Below are 16,335 nucleotides of genomic sequence, written 5' to 3' on the forward strand. Positions count from 1 at the left end.
AGGGCATCTTCCCACCAGGACCTGGGCCCTGCCCCCGTACACCAGAGAACCACCCTTCAGAGGTGCAGAAGGGTTCCTGATGCCCCTGGGCAGTCAAAGATAATAAGCACCTTGGTGCAGTGGACAAGTAATGAGAGGGGACACATGGAGCAGGTCACTCTCCTTTATTATTAGATCCCCTGAAGAGCTGTGTGAGCACGGCCCCTAGGCCCACTGGCCTGTCCGAGGTTTAAGGCCAGGGTGGGCAGACATGCCTGTGCTCAACCCCCACGTTGGGTCCAACCCGGTATGTGGAAAACAGGCTGCTTTGGTGGTGGTTTTTTTTTTTTTTTTTTTTTTTTTGGCTGCTAGGAGACTGTGAGGGTGACCACCTGCTACACGGGGAGAAAAACCATAGAGGGTTCTCTGCCCTCTGCTGCTCCCACCTCTGCCAGTGTGGCCTCCAACATTGTGGCCTCATTCCCAAGGAGCTGGGAGGGGAGAATGCAGCCCCTGAAGACAGCAGCAGCCTGCTGGCATTGAGAAGCCTCAGCAAAACTGACCGTTAAGCAGCTGGAGCTGGACATGGGAGGGCGGGGTGCACAGAGACCTCAGATGCCTACCCTGGACCCTCCCATTCTGGCACTTGCTGGTGTTCCAAATGGTGTCTCCTTCTCCTGGGGCAGGGTCTTCATGGCTGCTACAGCTATGTCCCTCTCATGACTTAAGAGTGCACTTGCTCACGCAGTCTGGTGGGCAGCTGCTGCGGTCCACACACCCACCCTGCCACTCAAGTCATGGGTGGAAGCTGCTGGAAGATGGAGCTTCAGCCCAGTTCTTAACTGCTCACTGGGCAGAACCATGCAAGCGCCTGGGCAGGGTGAGGACCAGCCTGGGGACTGCTCTTCGCCTTTCTCCTGAGTGAATCATCACTGGGGAAGAAAGAACGAGGCAAACATTTAGTGAGAAGGACTCCAGAGCAGGTGAAGTGGACATGCCACTCACTCCAGTGGGTGCAGGGAGGGAACAAAGGCCACTGGAGTGAGCCCTGGCCCAGGCAGGGCAGGAGCCCAAGGGATGGGAAGGGAAGGAGGATTCCAAAGAGCCTGGGGTGGTAGCCAGGCACAGCCCAGCTGTCCCTGTGCCGTCAGGTCAGGTCAGCACTTTGATGCCAAAATTTTTCCGCAGTTGTTCCAGAAACACAAAAGTAAGCACAGTGTGGGGGACGAGACGGAAGGCGGCGGGAAAGAGGCCCTGGGTGGAGACACAGGAGATGGAGATGTGGAGAGCCCAGAGGGACATGGTCCCACTGCCCGGAACACATCGTCCCTGCCACCCCACCACACCTTGAAAAAGGCCAGTGGTCCAACTTTTGCTGTCTCCATGGCACAGTGGAGAACACCCTGCAAGAGACGCAGATGGGTTATGAGGGTTTTCACTGAAGGGTGTGAGGACAACGGGTATGACTGAGTGTCCTCAAGGACAGCAACCTATGGCATTAACCAGGAACCAGGATCACAAAGTCAAGGGTATGCAAGCCAGGTCGACAGCCGCCAGGTCCACTGACATAGTCAACCAGGGCTTGAAGGTCCATCCCAATGACTGGTAGGCATATGGCAGGTAGGAGGGAGCTGTGAACAGCACCCTGATCATCTGTGATACTGTGGGATGAGGAAGAAAAGCAAGGGACAAATAGGCACCCAGGAACATGGACACATAGTAGGGGTTGGGGAAGCTGGGAGCAGCATGCTCACTGGGTACAGGGGGCCAAATTCTACTGACTATGTTAATTATAAATTACTCCATTAATTTTAAAGGAAATTTGGCTTAAAAAAAAACAAAAAACAAGGCAAAAGCGTTGGAAAGGCATAGCTCTTTCCCCAGCCAAGGGCCACCCAGAGGTGAGCAGCTGGAAGAGAAAACATGATGGGGGGACAGCCCTGTCCCTTGGTCCCTACGTACAGATGGGCAGTGTCTGCATTCCCGGGATGAAGGGGCCAAGGCTCAGAGTGAGGAGGCCAGCAACCTGGAGCATGGTAGCGACTGGCAGGACGTTCAGCCTGGCCCTGGCAGCCTATAGCGCCCTAGTCCTTACCTGATACTCGCCCTTGGAGTTCATCAGACGGGTCTTCAGCACGTCCAGGGGCTGGCACAGGAATGTGGCACAACCACCCTGGGGAGGGGGCTCATCATCAATGGGTCTGTAGCCACCCAGGCACCCTCACTGCATGCCCGCCCACCCACAGGCCAGCTCAAAAAGAGTCCCTTGCCCAAAAACTACCAGGTAGTGTCCGAGGCTGCAGGTGGGCCTTGGGGAGCATGAGGGGCTGTCCTAGCCAGGGCTGAGCTGTAGGCTCTCAAGGCCTCGGCACCCACAAAGGTGGCTCCAGAGAGGCACCAGCGGCTCACCCGCCTCATGGAGCTCCTCAAACCCTGGCCTCATCCTGGCTGTCCTCAGCTCCAAGGCTAGGTCAGGCCCCACCCCGCCACTCCTACCACTCACTGCAATGAAGCTGGCGAGAAAGTGAGTGAAAATGTTGTCGGACAGGTATCCAGTGCTGAGGACCAGCTGCTTGGCCTGGTCATAACAGGAGAGCTGTAAGGGGGAACAGGGACCGTCAGGGCCCAAGAATGGCCTCCAGCTCGGGGAAAGCATACAGGGCCCCACGGTGACATTGCCAGGCAGGACCAACATCTACACATCACCTATATCACCAGACCTGGGCAGGCAGGAAAGGCCCAGATGGGAAGGACCTGCCCAATGTCACACCCAGGCTACAGCCCTTAGCCATCTGTGCTTACCCCCCACACCCCCAGAGATGGCAGAAGGGATTGTCATGCCCACTGTCACGCACTGTGACTCCTGAGGATGGAAGTCAGAGGTTACAGACACTGCCCACAAGGCCTGCCCTGCGCAAGAGCCTTACCTGCCCCACAGTGACAAGGGCCCCACGGCTGGATGCCATGGTCGCGCCTGAAAACAGCTTCTTCAGACCCTCTGCAGGAAGAGGATGAGGCTGGGCATGGGTTCCCAGCCCAGTCATCCCCACTGTCCTGTGTCCCCTCTCCCGCATGCCCTCCCACGCAGGCCTGTCCTCTCACCTTCGCGGGCCACGCGGTACAGGCCATCCAGGGCGTGTGCATAGCTGCGGGGTATACAACAGGCAGCACGAGGCTCATCCTGTCCACCAGCTCCAAGGGGGACCCCTCCCCAGTCCCGGGAAGAGCCCCACCCACACCACAGGCCACGTGGCTCTTGTAGAAGCATCACAGGGACAGGATTGAGGAAATGAACTGCAGCCCCTCTGCTTAGGCTGGTCCTGTCTGTGGGCGAAGCCTTGGTCACCCTGCCCTGCCAGTCCCAGGAATGGAGGTCCCCTCTTCCCCCAGAGCCTTAAGTTTGTGTGGCTCTGCCCTCCAGGATGGTAGGTCTAAGATGAACCAACAAGAAGTCAGGAAGAGTGCGGGGGCATAGCCCAAACGGTAGAGAACTTGCCTAGCAAGAGCGAGGCCCTGACTTCAATCCCCAGTAACGCACACACACCCTCCAAAACAAATCAAAAACAAAGGAACAAACAAAAACACCAGAAACTTCCTTGGGTCCCTAAGGGGGGAGGTGAGATGGCTCAGATTATGGTCAGAGAGGAGGCTAGAGGGAAGAACAAGGGGCATGACCCCCAACCCCACCGTGTTGCTCCTGGTGGTCACTGTGGGAGTGGACAGATGGGTCACTTGCTACTCCAAGCCTGTGTGTGTGAGCATGAGTCTCACACCCTATGCCTTAGGTGTGGCTGCACTGGTCAAGCCCCACAAGACTGCCCCAAGCGTCAGCAGGTTCCAGACAGGCTAGCCTGGGGAGCAGCCCCGAACCTAGCGAGATTCTTCCTACAAGAAAAGAACCCAAAGGTCTTGGGGGACAGAGGAACCATGCACAGTATTTGTTTAAAAACAATGGACAGTGCAGGCTGTTGCAGTCCTGGCTGCTCAGGGGTCCATGCTGGCCTAGGCCTCTTGACCTCACTGGCCCCCAGGGAAAAGCCCAGCCCACTACTCACTTGCGTCGCTGGCTCAGGGGCAGTTTCATGTCGTTCTGCATCCTGAATCAGAGAAGCAGGTAAAGTGGACATGCTGGACACACAGGTCCCTCAAAGACCCAAGGGCAGTGGTGAATTCACTCTGCTGGGACCCAGGGCTGTCCACCCTCCACGTCCAGGGCTCCAGGGCCCGAGTGGCTTTTTCCAGACTGATCATGCTGGAGACTCCAGCAAGTAACCTGGGCAAGTCCTCTGCCTGTTTGGGGATGGGAAAGCCCATGACCTTGAGAGATAAGGGGTACACACAAACCTGACATTGACCAAGTCTGCAGGGGTCCCCACAAAGCCTCCAGTTAAACCTGGGGTGACACAAATGCCAGAGCCAACACGTGAAGATTCCCCTTGCCCCCACTCCTGGCCCGGGTCCGGCCCCTCCTACCTGGCACTCACCGCTGAAGCCACCCAGCAGCACCTTGCTGTAGAAGGGAAGAGGCCCCTGGCTGTCCTTGGACATGCGGTCTCGCACGGTCTCATAGATGGCGAACCTTGTCAGGGAGTAGGTCATCTGGGAAAGGGGCACGGCTCAGAGGAGCGAGATAGGAGCTGCTCCAGCCCCAACAGGCACATCTGCCACCCTGGGTTCTGGGACCAGAACCTGAGAGTTGGTCGGGGAGGGGTTGGGAGGCCCTTGGAGGTGGATTTCAGCGCAAAAGAAAGGAAGCGCTTTGTGGGGACAGAAGGCCTGGGAGGAGAGCCCAAGGCTGGCACCGCACCTGTCTGCACAGCGAGGCGCTCAGGCCGTTGTAGAGTGCCAAGATGCCGTCAGAGCGCACCACCTGCAGCGCCATGCCGGTCATCCGCATCTTCACCTCCTGTTGTGTCTGCAGGTGCACCTGTGGTAGGGTGGGGGTCACACTGGTGCAGAACAGGGCGCTAACCTCCCAGCCACAGGCTGGCAGAGACGAGGCGCAAAGGGGCTGCTGTCCGCCCCCCGACACAGGTCAGCTCTGCTGAGACCTTTTACAGAATCAACCACTTTGAGACCCCCCCACAATGATCCTGTGGGCTCAGTGCTATCAAAGATAGGGAGAGGCTCCTGACAGCAAAGATGGGTGGGGTCAGAGGGGGCCTGGAGCCTGGCTCAGCAACAGGAGCTCAGTGTGAGCTGGGCAGGGCAGAGGGACTAGACAGGAGGAAGAGTGGTAACATGGGCAGCAGGACCAAGCCAGAATATGGGGTAAAGTGGACAGCCCGAGAAGCTTCAAAACAACTTCTCTCCATAGACTGAGTTATACTTTAAAAAAAAAAAAATTCTCAAAGCTGGGCATGGTGGCACAAGCCTATATAGCACTTGGCAGGCTGAGGAAGGAAGATCTTGGGTTCAAGGACAACCCTGGACACATAGTGAGAGCCTGTTCAAAAAACAAAATGAAACAAAACAAAAAAGTAATTTTTCGAATGGTCCCAGTAAGCAGCTGTCAGAACAAAACCCTGACCACAGCCTCCTCTGCAGCTGGACACTGCTGCCCACTGTTCACTGGCATGGGGCCACATGCTCCCCAGTGCCAGAGGGTGCTCCCGCTCCACTTGGTGGCAGCTTTCCTTGATGGCTCTAGGCAGCGTGCAGAGCACCTGGGTGGGGGCAGGTCCAGGAGCAGTGACGCCCAAAGAGGCCTTGGACAGTGGACAACAGCAAGCAATGCCAGATTACCTACTGCCTGCCAACTTCCCAGAAGGGCTGACTGGGAGGAGGGGGTGGTGTGAGGCCTCCAGAGCTCACTGACAGGTCAGAGACATCAGCCTGACCCCAGAGTGGGGGAGGGGGCCTGTGGGCAGTTCCAGAAGACTTAGAAGAACAGCCTGAAGGATGGGGTGCCTGTTCTCCAAGCAAACTGTATCTTCCTGCTGGCTACTGCTCCAACTCTCAGGCAACCAGAGCAGTTTCCTGGCCCCAGTGTCTAGATCTAGACCTATGGAAGGCCCCTCCCAGGACAAGTGAGGTCTCAGCAACAATCTGCACCCGGCAGCCAGTGTCCTTACTAATTAGAAAAGCCCAACCCTCTTCAGGAAATAGAGGACCAGGCTGAGGTACACAGATGCTCCTGCAGTGGCAGGCCCCAACACAGGTTCACCGGCCCAGGCATGTGGGAGGTGGTAAGGGGGAACGAGGGGACCAGGTCAGTTGCACCCTGCTCACAGGCCACCCTGTGAACACAGGACAGAGACCCCTGGGCAGCGAGAGTAAAGCTCGAGCCCTCTCTTTGTTCTCTGTAGTGAGCCAGGATCAAAAACACTCCCTCAGCTGGCCCTGGGAAACAAGAGGAGCTCTGTCTTATTTTGCCCTATAAGCATTTTTTTTTTTTAAAGGAAAAAAAAAAAAAAAAAAAGAAGAAAGCATATATGTTTCTAGTGCTGAGATGCTCATTCTTATGGGGCTGGAGCCCCTTTCATTCAGGGTCTCTTGGCATCTTACCTGGAGCTGTGCTGGTTCTAATGTCCCTCCCCGTCCCATTCACCACTCTGGGGGAAGCTGGGGGGCAAGGATCAAACCACTCACCTAGCCCATTTCCTCTTCCACATCAGATGGCAAGTATTCACCAGGTGCAGGCGGCTTGGCCAGTGCCCTGGGTGCGCTGGGGCCAGGCAAGTCCCTAGGGCACCCCTCCAACCCTCCCATCTTTTAATCAAATTGTAGTAAAATGTTTGGGGCCCGATGAATGGGTCAGAAAGGCCAAGTTTGCCGGACGCCGGTGCCTCATGCCTGTAATCCTGGCCACTCAGGAGGCAGAGATCAGGAGGATAGTGGTTCGAAGCTAGCCTGGGCAAATAGTTCGCGAGACCCTATCTCGAAAAAACCCATCGCAAAAAAGGGCTGGTAAAGTGGCTCCAGGTGAAGGCCCTGAGTTCAAACGCCAGTACCACAATAAGTAAGTAAATAAAACGAAAAGGCCAAGTTTACTCAGGTATTGGAGCGCAGAGCTGGGGATGGACGGCCACTTGCCAAGAATGGGGGAGCCAGCTGGTAAACTGAGGAGGGAGGGCTGTCCTCTCAGGGCCGCGCTGCCACCTGCAGAGGGTCCCCAGAGATCCTCCACCCCCAGCCCGTAGACATTCATGGAGCCTCGCCCAAAGTCCTCCGGGACAGAGCACTGACCGCGGCCCAGGCGGCCGTGGGCGTCGCAGTTTCCTTCACCCGGCGGCCGGGGTAATCACCAAAATGCCCTGCCAGGCTGCGGCCGGAGCAAGCGTCCTGCGGCGCCCGGCCGGGCGGGGCCTCGCTGCCCTCCGCGCGCCCTCGGCGTCGGGCCCAGCCTCACCTTGAGCAGGTCCAGTGGGTGCGTGCAGCAGGCGGCCCCGCAGGAGGCCAGACCCCCGAAGTACCAGCGCGACACGCGCTCCTCGGCCGCCATGGCCGGAGCAGCGGCTGCCGGTTCCCTTGAACCCGGTCCGGACCACGACTCCGGCCGCAACGGCCGAGAGCCCGGTTCAAAGTGCCACCGCGCGCCCGCGCACCCCGGGGGCGGGTCCTTCTAGACTCCGCCTCGGTGGGAGGGGCCTCAAGGCCCGCCCCCAACCCGCCGGACGCGTCTTAAAGCGACCGCAGCAACTCAAACTAGCTTGGGGCGCTTTCCTGCCGCTGCGTCGCCCAGGGACCAGCCGAGCAGCCACCTCCACTCCATGGCCTGGGACGCGACTCCGAAGGTCACTCTGCCAGAGCCAACCCCCCCCCCCAGGAAATCTGATCCCTACAGAGCACCCAAGACGCTGCTGGGGCCTCAACTTGCACCCTGGCCAGTGTTACCCGGGCGGGGATCACGTGCTGAGGGAATGGCCCTGCACCCCCCCCACACGATGGCCCAGCCCTCGCTCAGCCACAGAGGGGGACAGAAAACCTTGAGACCAATTTGCAGATTAAACACAAACTAGGGTCAAAGGGCACTTAGTAAAGGCTCACTGCACCCCCATCCACCTAAACACAGCACCCTGTGAGTTACCAGCCCAGGCTTGCTCAGGACAGCCCCAGGTATCCACCCTGGTGGTGGGTTCTGGACTGTCCGTGCAGGGGCACTGCATTCAAGGCTCCTGTGATGCACCTGTAATCTGCCTGGCTCCAGCAGGAGAAACACACATACATCGAGGTTCCCACTCTGATCCCACTTCCAACAAAGGTTAAGAAAATACTCCTGACTTAAAGTGAAATCCGTCCCCCCAAGGCTGCTTTAGGGCTGGATTATGTGGATAAGGGATTGTGTCCTGTGGTTCCAGTTTGGCCTGTGATGTACATTGGGAAAACAATTCCTGGACCCCAGAACTGGTTAGTCCAGCCTTGCCTCTGAGCGCCCAGCAATTCTTTAGCTGTGCGGGACACAGAAAATGCAGACTAAACCCGCCGTGTCTGCCTAACAGGCACTTAGAGAAAAGACTGTCTTCTAAAGCCCCAAGCAGTTTTTGAGGCCAAGGCTGAAGCAAGGGCAATGAACAGCTGGCCGTGCCCGTGTTGGTGTCTAAGCCCAGATGTTTTGTCAGGGGTCTAGGGGCCACACCAAGGAAAGGCCTTGGACTCAGTAGAGATGCAGAAATGGCTTTCACAGCTAAAATACACCAGTGACTCCCAAGATATACTTCATTAAAAACAGAGTTAACAGATCCTACAGTTAGAATGCAGAAGTAGCCCTGGACAAACAGCTACATCTTCACAAATTTCTAAGCAAAAGTAGTGGCCTCCCAGGATTGCCCCAAGTCACTGCAGGTTACTCAGCTATGTCCACGGCTGCTTGTATCTCATTTGCTGTAACCAAGACTTTAGTCACTATCAGAGTGATCACATCAAAAAGGTGACAGAAAACAAACTGGGGGGCAGAGGTGACAGGGGAAGCAGCCATAGTCACAACGTCCCCAGGTCTGTGTAACAGCCCAGGAAGGAGTGGACTGGGTGAAGGATGGGAGGCTGCAGTCTGCCTATGCACCACAGCCACTAGTAAGACAGGGTTAGGAACCTGTTACTGGCAAGGCACAGAGCAAAAGCCAGCCCCAACCAGGAAGAGGAGGCCCAGAGCTCAGAGGGACTGAAGATACTTCAAAGAAGAGGATCATAAACAGTGGTAGCAGTCTATAATTTGTGAACTCGGGAAGTGCTGGAAATTCGGTGAAAGGGTGGCCAGAGACGGGAGAATCTTAGAAAACAGGAAATACACCCAAGTCTGGGCCCTTTAAGAAAAGTGGTCTTTACAAATCCTAGGCCAGGGAACTCAGGAAGATCTCTTAACTGGATCCTCAAATCGATCAGGTTTGTTTATAAGCTATAGGACAGCTGGATGTGGTACTACAGGCCTGTAATCCCAGCCTTGAAGCAAATGATTAAGTTTTTTGTTAGGGATGGCATTTGAACTTAGGGCTTACACGCTTGCAAAGCAGGTGTTCTACTGTCTGAGCTATACCTCCAGTCCATTTTATTCTGGTTACTTTGGAGATGGGGTCATGTGAACAATTTGCCTCAGTTGGCCTGGAACCATGATCCTCCTGATCTCAGCTTCCCAAGTACATAGAATTACAGGAGTGAGCCACCGCAAACAGCAGGACTGTTTGTCTGCTTGGGCCACTTAAGGAGACCCTGGTAGCTGAGATAGTTGGACAATGTTACTAACACCAGCCAGACTCTGGATAGGGATCAATGCCCACAGAATGTTATACCCGAGTCCTTGGCATACAGCCAGTGCCTCAGGGTGGATGCCTAACCAAGGGCAGATAGCAAGAAATTCATTAAGTGGGAGTCTCTGGGGGTAGGAGTCAGCTGGCTGTGGGCCTGCTCTTGGTCCCATTTGACCCAACATGGATGAAGGTGGAATGCTTGCAAAGCAGGCCTTCTACTGCTTGAGCCACACCTCCAGTCATTCATCATTCTGTTGATTTTTCTTTTGGTGGGATTGGGGTTTGAACTCAGGGCTGAGTTTGCTAGTTAGGTCAGCCTGGCAGAACCACCTCCAGTAGATAGGCCCAAAGGGTAAAGGCCAAGAGCCCTCCAGGAACTCAGGGCCACACCCTACCCAACACTGTTCACATCAAACCTATTTTCAGATGAGGCAGTTCTATCTTTTGGCAGTACTGGGGTTTGAACTTTGGGCCTCACACTTGCTAGGCAGGTGCTCTACCACTTGAGCTACTCGCCACCCCTCTGTTGTAGAAGGAACTACCCAAGAAAGATACGGTCTATTTTTTGGGCTGGAACCCAGGGTCCTCCACATACCAGGCAAGTGCTCTACTACTGAGCTGTACCCCCAATCCCTCAGGTCCAGGGTCCTTACAGCTACCTTCAAGTATCTAAGAGGGTGATCAGGAGCAGAGCACCCAGCAGGCATGTATATTCAGAAGGACAGGTACCACCTTCTAGCAGGTGACATGAGGCTAACTCAATGGCCCAAGACGTCAAGGTCAGCCCCATTTCAGGAGTCCAGGAGGATACAGAAGGACCTTTATGGGGCATAACTCCATACAGAGATGAAGCTCAGATTAGAGGGACTCTGCAGACCATAGGAGGGGCCTGGGCTTGGGTCCATCCCTGAGCCCAGACCTTTATGCTGCCTTCTTCTGGGTCAGCAGGGCACCTGGCAGGTTGCACCCAGGCCTTTGGTCATGTCACCTCTGTGGAGGGAAAGGTGCAGAGATGTGTGGGTGGAGAATTAACCCAAGGAGCTTACTGGCAGGTTAGGACCTACAGGGTAGAGTCCAGGAGGTCCAGTCAGGGACACTTTGCATAGTGGACTGCCTGCACTGGAGCCTGCTAGCTTCCTCAGACAGTCATGCCTCGTAGGACAGCAATCCCACAGTGCCTCCTTCTGGCCTCTCAAAGGAGACCACAAAGGTTCTGAGCTGAGTGGGTTATGCTACCAGCTTTCTGTGTACTCCTGAGCCCCTGGGCAATGCCTGTAAAGGCTTACTAGGAAGGAACCCACTCCCAGGCTCCACTGCAAATGGGCGGGCATGAGACTGGAGGCCAATGACCCTGAAAGGGTCTCTAGCCTGACAGCAGCCCTGTCTAGTACCAGCTACTTCATGCCTCACCTGTGAGCACTGCCAGGTCCTACACACACACATGCCCCTCCTGCCATTCTGCCCAGTCATAAAGTCCCCAATGGTCCCCATAACACAACATTCCCAACCCAGCAGATGGCAAGTGTGCCCCCTTAGTCCTGTGCATCCCCCTAGGTACTTGGATCAACAGCTCAGCTCCCACCCTCCTTCAGCTGGGAGATACACTGCTAGCCCCAAGACTGGCTTGGTTGATTGGCCAGTGCCGCACTGTGTGCCATTTTAAACACCAGGGCCAGCACCTAAACACAGGGAAGTTTCACACCCAAATCCTAGACAACATCCCACCCCACAGCCTCACACCAGGTCTTGCTGTGTCTACACAGATACAACCAGCTGTGGGGCCCCAGAGGACAAGACCCTACACAGGGGAACTGATGAATGTCTGTACCTCCTCAAATGAAATGTCCTGGATAGGGAAGGGTGGCAAGGGGCAAGAGCAGCCTGGAAAAGCCCCATGCTGCCACACCCCAGGTGGTCCTTCACACCACCAGCCCTGAGCACACCACTTTGCACAGAGCCTGAACAGTGTATTTTTCTCAGCAGCTACAGAAGGGCATGTTAACCCGGTAAGTTCCAGAGCTGCTCTTTGTGCCCCATATAGGCAGTGGCTGCCCCTCCCTCCCCATCACAGGAGGTCCAACCTTTCCCTCCCAGACAGCCTCAACCAGAAGCTCCTGCCCCATCTGGATGCTTAGTGCTGGGGGTGGCGTGGGATTGGGTAGAACTTCTCCTGGGTCCCAAGGACCCCAGTCCACAAATCCTTAAAGCAGGGAGCTACTCCAGAACCACGGTGCCGCCCACTGCTTCCAGGGCCGCCTTGATCTTCTCAGCCTCAGCTTTGGCGACATTTGCTTTGATTTCCTGGGGCAGTGATTCCACCAGCTTCTTGGCCTGCCAGAGACAGTGGGGTCAGAAACGGGAGCTCTGGGCTGCCACAACCAAGCCCGCCCTGCAAAGGCCCTAGGAACTGTCAGTACGCCCTTGCTGTGGAGAGGGCTATGAGCACAGGGAGCCCCACCTGAACGAGGTTTATGCCCTGGATGTAGTTCTTGATCTCCTTGATCAGTTTCACTTTATCCACAGGCTTTGCCTCTGTCAGGCGGACAGTGAAATGTGTTCGTTCTTTCTGTTTGGGGAGGTCTTCTTCTTCTGCCACCTTAAAAGATTAGCAAAGAGGGGATGAAACGAGGAAGGATGGAGTGAAGCCAACATGTCTGTTGCTGGGCTACCCCATCTGGACATGCAGGCAAGGCCAGGCAGATTCTCGGCCTCCAGCACTGCCAGCTTATCTTATAGCCAACCCATGTCTCCCCTCTTCCGTTCACCTAGAAAGGCGTCTACATTCGCACAGGGAAAAGCTGTGAAATGAGCCTCACACTCCTTGTTTCCCAACAGTTTGCCTCCCTCATCCCTTAAGAATTTTAATTTAGAAGCCAAGAGGGGGCATTAAGGCGCTTTGTAGATATGGACAAATAACACTATTTTAGTCCTCAGCCAGGCACAAGTCTGTCAACGACAAACTGAGTATGGCCTTAACCTCCACCCTTGCCAAGCCACCAACAATGGGACAGATGGGTGTGCAGGGCTCCTGATATGACGCCTGAAGACCCAGTGCCAACAGGTTCTGTGTACCATGCCTCCTGGGGAAGCCCTGTTCTGGGCCTGCTCCTATTCCTTCTCAGAAGCATTCCAGTTTAGATAATGAATCAGACAGTGTTCGTTCTCCAAATGTTCAACTCAAACCTAAATGGCCTTTAAAGCCATCTTCCCTCATTCTCCTCACTTGAGAGGTGGCCTATTTTCAGTCTATTGAACTCTTCTCCCACTAGGTATAAGGACTGATGTAAACAGCTGTGCTAACTCCAGTAATGTCATGATCCAAGTCATGACTTGGATCTCAAATCTAATACATCTTGACTCAGCTCTTGGACCTAATACGTCTACTTGCACACAACGCTATGAAAGTACAAATGATATAGCTCAAGGGCTAACTGTATTAACCTCTGAATATGGCTCCTCCTCCTTGAACACAACTACTGCTGTTAATAGGATCAAGAGATTCCTGACCTAGGCTTATGCTCCTACCAGCAGGAAGTAGCAAAAGACTGACTTTGAATCCCCATTTCCTAAAGGATTTTACCATCTCTAGTCCTTGAGTGTGGAATGGTAGGTAACAATTAGCCATGAGTGATGGGAATACGCAAAGGGAACCTAAAATGCACAATTCTTCAAGGTTTCTTAAAAAACACTGTAATGAAAATTCTCAACTCTTAATTTTTTATTTATTTATTTTTTTTGGTGGGACTGAGGTTTGAACTGCTTGAGCTACACCTCCACTCCATTTTGCTCTGACAATTTTGGAGACGGACTCTTGGGAACTATTTGCGTGGGCTGGCCTCAAACCTTGATCCTTCAAATCTCAGCCTCCCAAGTAGCTAAGAATACAGGCGTGGGCCATCAGTGCCAGGCAAAAATTTCCAACTCTTAACAGTCTCTGTTAAGATCAAAATAGTCCACCAAGATCAGGGGAAGTCACCCTAAGGTAGGTCAACACCAGTTCCTGAAACAACTGATTTTTACTTAACAAAACAAAGACCCTGGCCTGTAAACCGCGTCCTAGGAGTCAGGTGAACACAGCAATAGCTGGTACTATGTAAATCTGTAGCCCTACCCTTGTTCCAAGCCCCTTCCACCTCAGTAAATCTGGTGCCAGGGTAAAAATAATTGTCATTCTCAATCTCACTCTAGAGATGACCTGCCTTCAGTCTATTGAAAAGTGTACTCCATTCCTAAGAAACTTTACTGTCACTTTCACTACCAAAAAAAAAAAAAAAAATCTACCTTTTTGGTTCTCAGGGCAGGGAATCTGCTAATGCTCCCCTAAAGCACCAAGCACCCTGAATTGGTGATGAGATACAGAACCCATGCTGGCTCCCTTGCAGGGGAAGGGGGCTGATGGCAAAGCTCCAATGAGAGAGGCTTGTCACTAAACCAACAGTCAAATGCAGCTTCAAATTTACCAGGTTCCTTTCAGAGATCCAAACCCACAGAGACAAAGGGGCTCATTACCTCCCCTCACCTGCTCCACCCCCCTCCCATACTCTATGCCTGGGAACCTGTGTATGGACTCTGCTAAGAATGTCTTGCTTTCTTGACCCTCTCAAGTTTCCCCTGTTGTCACCTTACTGAGGCATTCCTTGAAATTCTAACTCTCTACCCAAGTTAAGCTGCTTCTGTATGTTTTCCAGTAGTGTTTGTAACACTGCACTACTTAGTCTAACTTCTTCCTCTCTTTAGCTTATCGTCTGTTCCTTCCATTAGACACAAAGTCTTGCACAGTCTAGGTAGGGAAGAGGTCCTCAGAGGACGGCAGGAAATCCATAGTAGGGACATCAAAACTGCAGAGACCAATGGTAGCTGCAGGACCCAAGATAAGGAAAACAAGAGAAAGTGCTACATGATGTGTGGCCAGTGGTGAACTCTTCCTGCTCAGGACCCAGGCGGGGGCTCACCTCAGGGGCTGCTGCGTCAGGGACAGCACCAGGCACCATGCCACCCATTGGCATGAGACTGACATCCTGGATCTTCAACGTTTTCTGCGGAACAGAGAAGTTTCAGTAACTGGCTGTCACACCCCAAACATACTAATGGAGGGCCAAGCCTGGCTGACTCTGGCACCTGGAGAAGCAAACTTTCAGCAATTCACCAAACTCCCCAAATATACTCAGAACAGACACAAGTCCCCGGTCCCTGCGGTTCTTTCCCAATACCTTCAGGAGCTCGTTGAGGTCCGAGATCTCCAAGAGCGTAAGGCCGGCAATGTCCTGGACCAGCTGCTGGATCTTGGGGGGGTATTCCTTGGGGGCGTTATCCAGAGGTGCACCTGCGAGCGCCTCACCCTTTCGGTGGCTGCTGCTCCTCATTTGCCGCGTTGCACAAACACTCGGCACCTGTTGCCTAGGGAACCCCCCCCCCATGCAAACAGCCGTCAGCCACGGAGGGGAGGGAGTGAGGGCGTACAGACCAAGGGCACGGTGGTCCATGCGCTCAGGTCCACCGTCGCTATGGTCACAAACCCCAGGCACGGGTAAGACAATTTTCCAAGATACTTTAAGTTCCCCAGAGCCTTGGGAATCCACATAGTTCTATGTGGTACTCCCAGCGAACAGGGCAGGCTGCTGGTTGAATGAACTGTGTCAACTCAACGGGTGCATTTCGCTTCACGAAACCTTCCAAAATGTGCGCCCCCGCCCGCACCGACGGGACTGTGCCGCCAGGAAACCGTGGCCGACGGGGACGAAGCACCCAAGGTCGCCCGGGCTGTGCGGCCCTCGGCACGCCCCGCCGGCAGGGCCACGAAGGGTCGCCACGCGCCCGCCACCCCTCCACTCGGACCCGTCCCAGCCCGCCGGCCCGGCTCTGGCGCTTAGGGCCCCGCAGTACCTGGCGAGGCGGAGCGCGGCGCCCCGGAGCCCGAGGCGCGGCCCCCACAGATAGCAGGCGGCCGCCGGCAGCATCGCTCCGCGGGCGGGAAGGTCACACGCGGCTCAGTGCGGCGGCGACACTCTAGCCGCGAGCAGGCGAGCTGCACGAGCCGCTCTAGCCAGCAAGCGTTCGCGTGGCGGAAGGCGGCTCTAGCCGCTAAGCATTAGCGTGGCGGAAGGCCGCTCTAGCCGCTAAGCGTTCGCGTGGCGGAAGGCGGCTCTAGCCGCTAAGCATTAGCGTGGCGGAAGGCCGCTCTAGCCGCTAAGCATTAGCGTGGCGGAAGGCCGCTCTAGCCGCTAAGCGTTCGAGTGGCGGAAGGCGGCTCTAGCCGCTAAGCATTAGCGTGGCGGAAGACGGCTCTAGCCGTTAAGCGTTCGCGTGGCGGAAGGCCGCTCTAGCCGCGAGGCCTCCAAGCATCCGAGTGCAGGAGGGCGGCTCTAGCTGGTGAAGCCGCAGAGTACTCGGACAGGGGAGGGCGGTTCCAGCAGCCGCGCGCGCGCAGTTACCCACAAGGCGGCGCGCCGCGCAGCCGGGACGGGACGGGATGGGACGCGTCGGGGCTGGCTGTTCCCAAGGTCCCTGTGGCGGCAGTTTCTCCCTCCCAGACGCTCGGGGCCGGCCAGGGCCCGGGGGACAGGGGGACGACGGTCCTGCCTTCTCACGGATAGAGCCCCAGGCGCCACGGTGGTTGCGGAGCCCGTCCCTCCACCCCCTCCAATTCCAACTGAGGATGGAGCCTCGCAGGGTT

General features: G+C 55.3%; 2 protein-coding genes across 3 annotated transcripts; both read right to left on the reverse strand.

Moving 5' to 3' along the window:
* Positions 1 to 149: 149 nt before the first annotated feature.
* Positions 150 to 7,710, reverse strand: Slc25a10 (solute carrier family 25 member 10). Of its 2 annotated transcripts, XM_020188046.2 has the most exons (11): positions 7,331 to 7,699; positions 4,787 to 4,906; positions 4,464 to 4,578; positions 4,324 to 4,372; positions 4,035 to 4,076; positions 3,082 to 3,125; positions 2,907 to 2,977; positions 2,483 to 2,575; positions 2,075 to 2,152; positions 1,326 to 1,382; positions 150 to 1,233 (listed from the first exon to the last, which is right to left on the reverse strand). In XM_020188046.2, the coding sequence occupies exons 1-11, from the start codon at positions 7,421 to 7,423 to the stop codon at positions 1,132 to 1,134; spliced, it is 864 nt and encodes a 287-aa protein (XP_020043635.1). In that variant the 5' UTR covers positions 7,424 to 7,699; the 3' UTR covers positions 150 to 1,131. The 2 variants fall into 2 exon arrangements, with proteins under 2 accessions (XP_020043635.1, XP_020043647.1); XM_020188058.2 differs by lacking the exon at positions 1,326 to 1,382 and having other exon boundaries at positions 150 to 911; positions 7,331 to 7,710.
* Positions 7,711 to 8,619: 909 nt separating this feature from the next.
* On the reverse strand, positions 8,620 to 15,704 carry Mrpl12 (mitochondrial ribosomal protein L12). The gene is made up of 5 exons (XM_020188106.2): positions 15,546 to 15,704; positions 14,873 to 15,059; positions 14,615 to 14,698; positions 12,121 to 12,258; positions 8,620 to 11,993 (listed from the first exon to the last, which is right to left on the reverse strand). Exons 1-5 carry the CDS (start codon positions 15,617 to 15,619, stop codon positions 11,877 to 11,879), a joined length of 600 nt encoding a protein of 199 aa, XP_020043695.1. The 5' UTR covers positions 15,620 to 15,704; the 3' UTR covers positions 8,620 to 11,876.
* Between the last annotated feature and the right edge of the window lie 631 nt (positions 15,705 to 16,335).

The sequence above is a fragment of the Castor canadensis genome, chromosome 11 (assembly GCF_047511655.1).
Source record: "Castor canadensis chromosome 11, mCasCan1.hap1v2, whole genome shotgun sequence".
In the NCBI taxonomy this organism is placed as follows: domain Eukaryota; kingdom Metazoa; phylum Chordata; class Mammalia; order Rodentia; family Castoridae; genus Castor; species Castor canadensis.

Excerpts from the sequence above, each read along its gene's own strand:
- Slc25a10 (XM_020188046.2), bottom strand. The coding sequence starts at position 7,423 with ATGGCGGCCGAGGAGCGCGTGTCGCGCTGGTACTTCGGGGGTCTGGCC. Across the intron at positions 4,373-4,463 it reads GCTGCTGGGTGGCTTCAGCG|GTTTAACTGGAGGCTTTGTG; the intron begins GTGAGTGCCAGG and ends GTGTCACCCCAG. Across the intron at positions 2,153-2,482 it reads TTCTCGCCAGCTTCATTGCA|GGTGGTTGTGCCACATTCCT; the intron begins GTGAGTGGTAGG and ends CCCCCTCCCCAG.
- Mrpl12 (XM_020188106.2), bottom strand. The coding sequence starts at position 15,619 with ATGCTGCCGGCGGCCGCCTGCTATCTGTGGGGGCCGCGCCTCGGGCTC. Across the intron at positions 15,060-15,545 it reads GCCGCGCTCCGCCTCGCCAG|GCAACAGGTGCCGAGTGTTT; the intron begins GTACTGCGGGGC and ends GGGGTTCCCTAG. Across the intron at positions 14,699-14,872 it reads ACCTCAACGAGCTCCTGAAG|AAAACGTTGAAGATCCAGGA; the intron begins GTATTGGGAAAG and ends TCTGTTCCGCAG.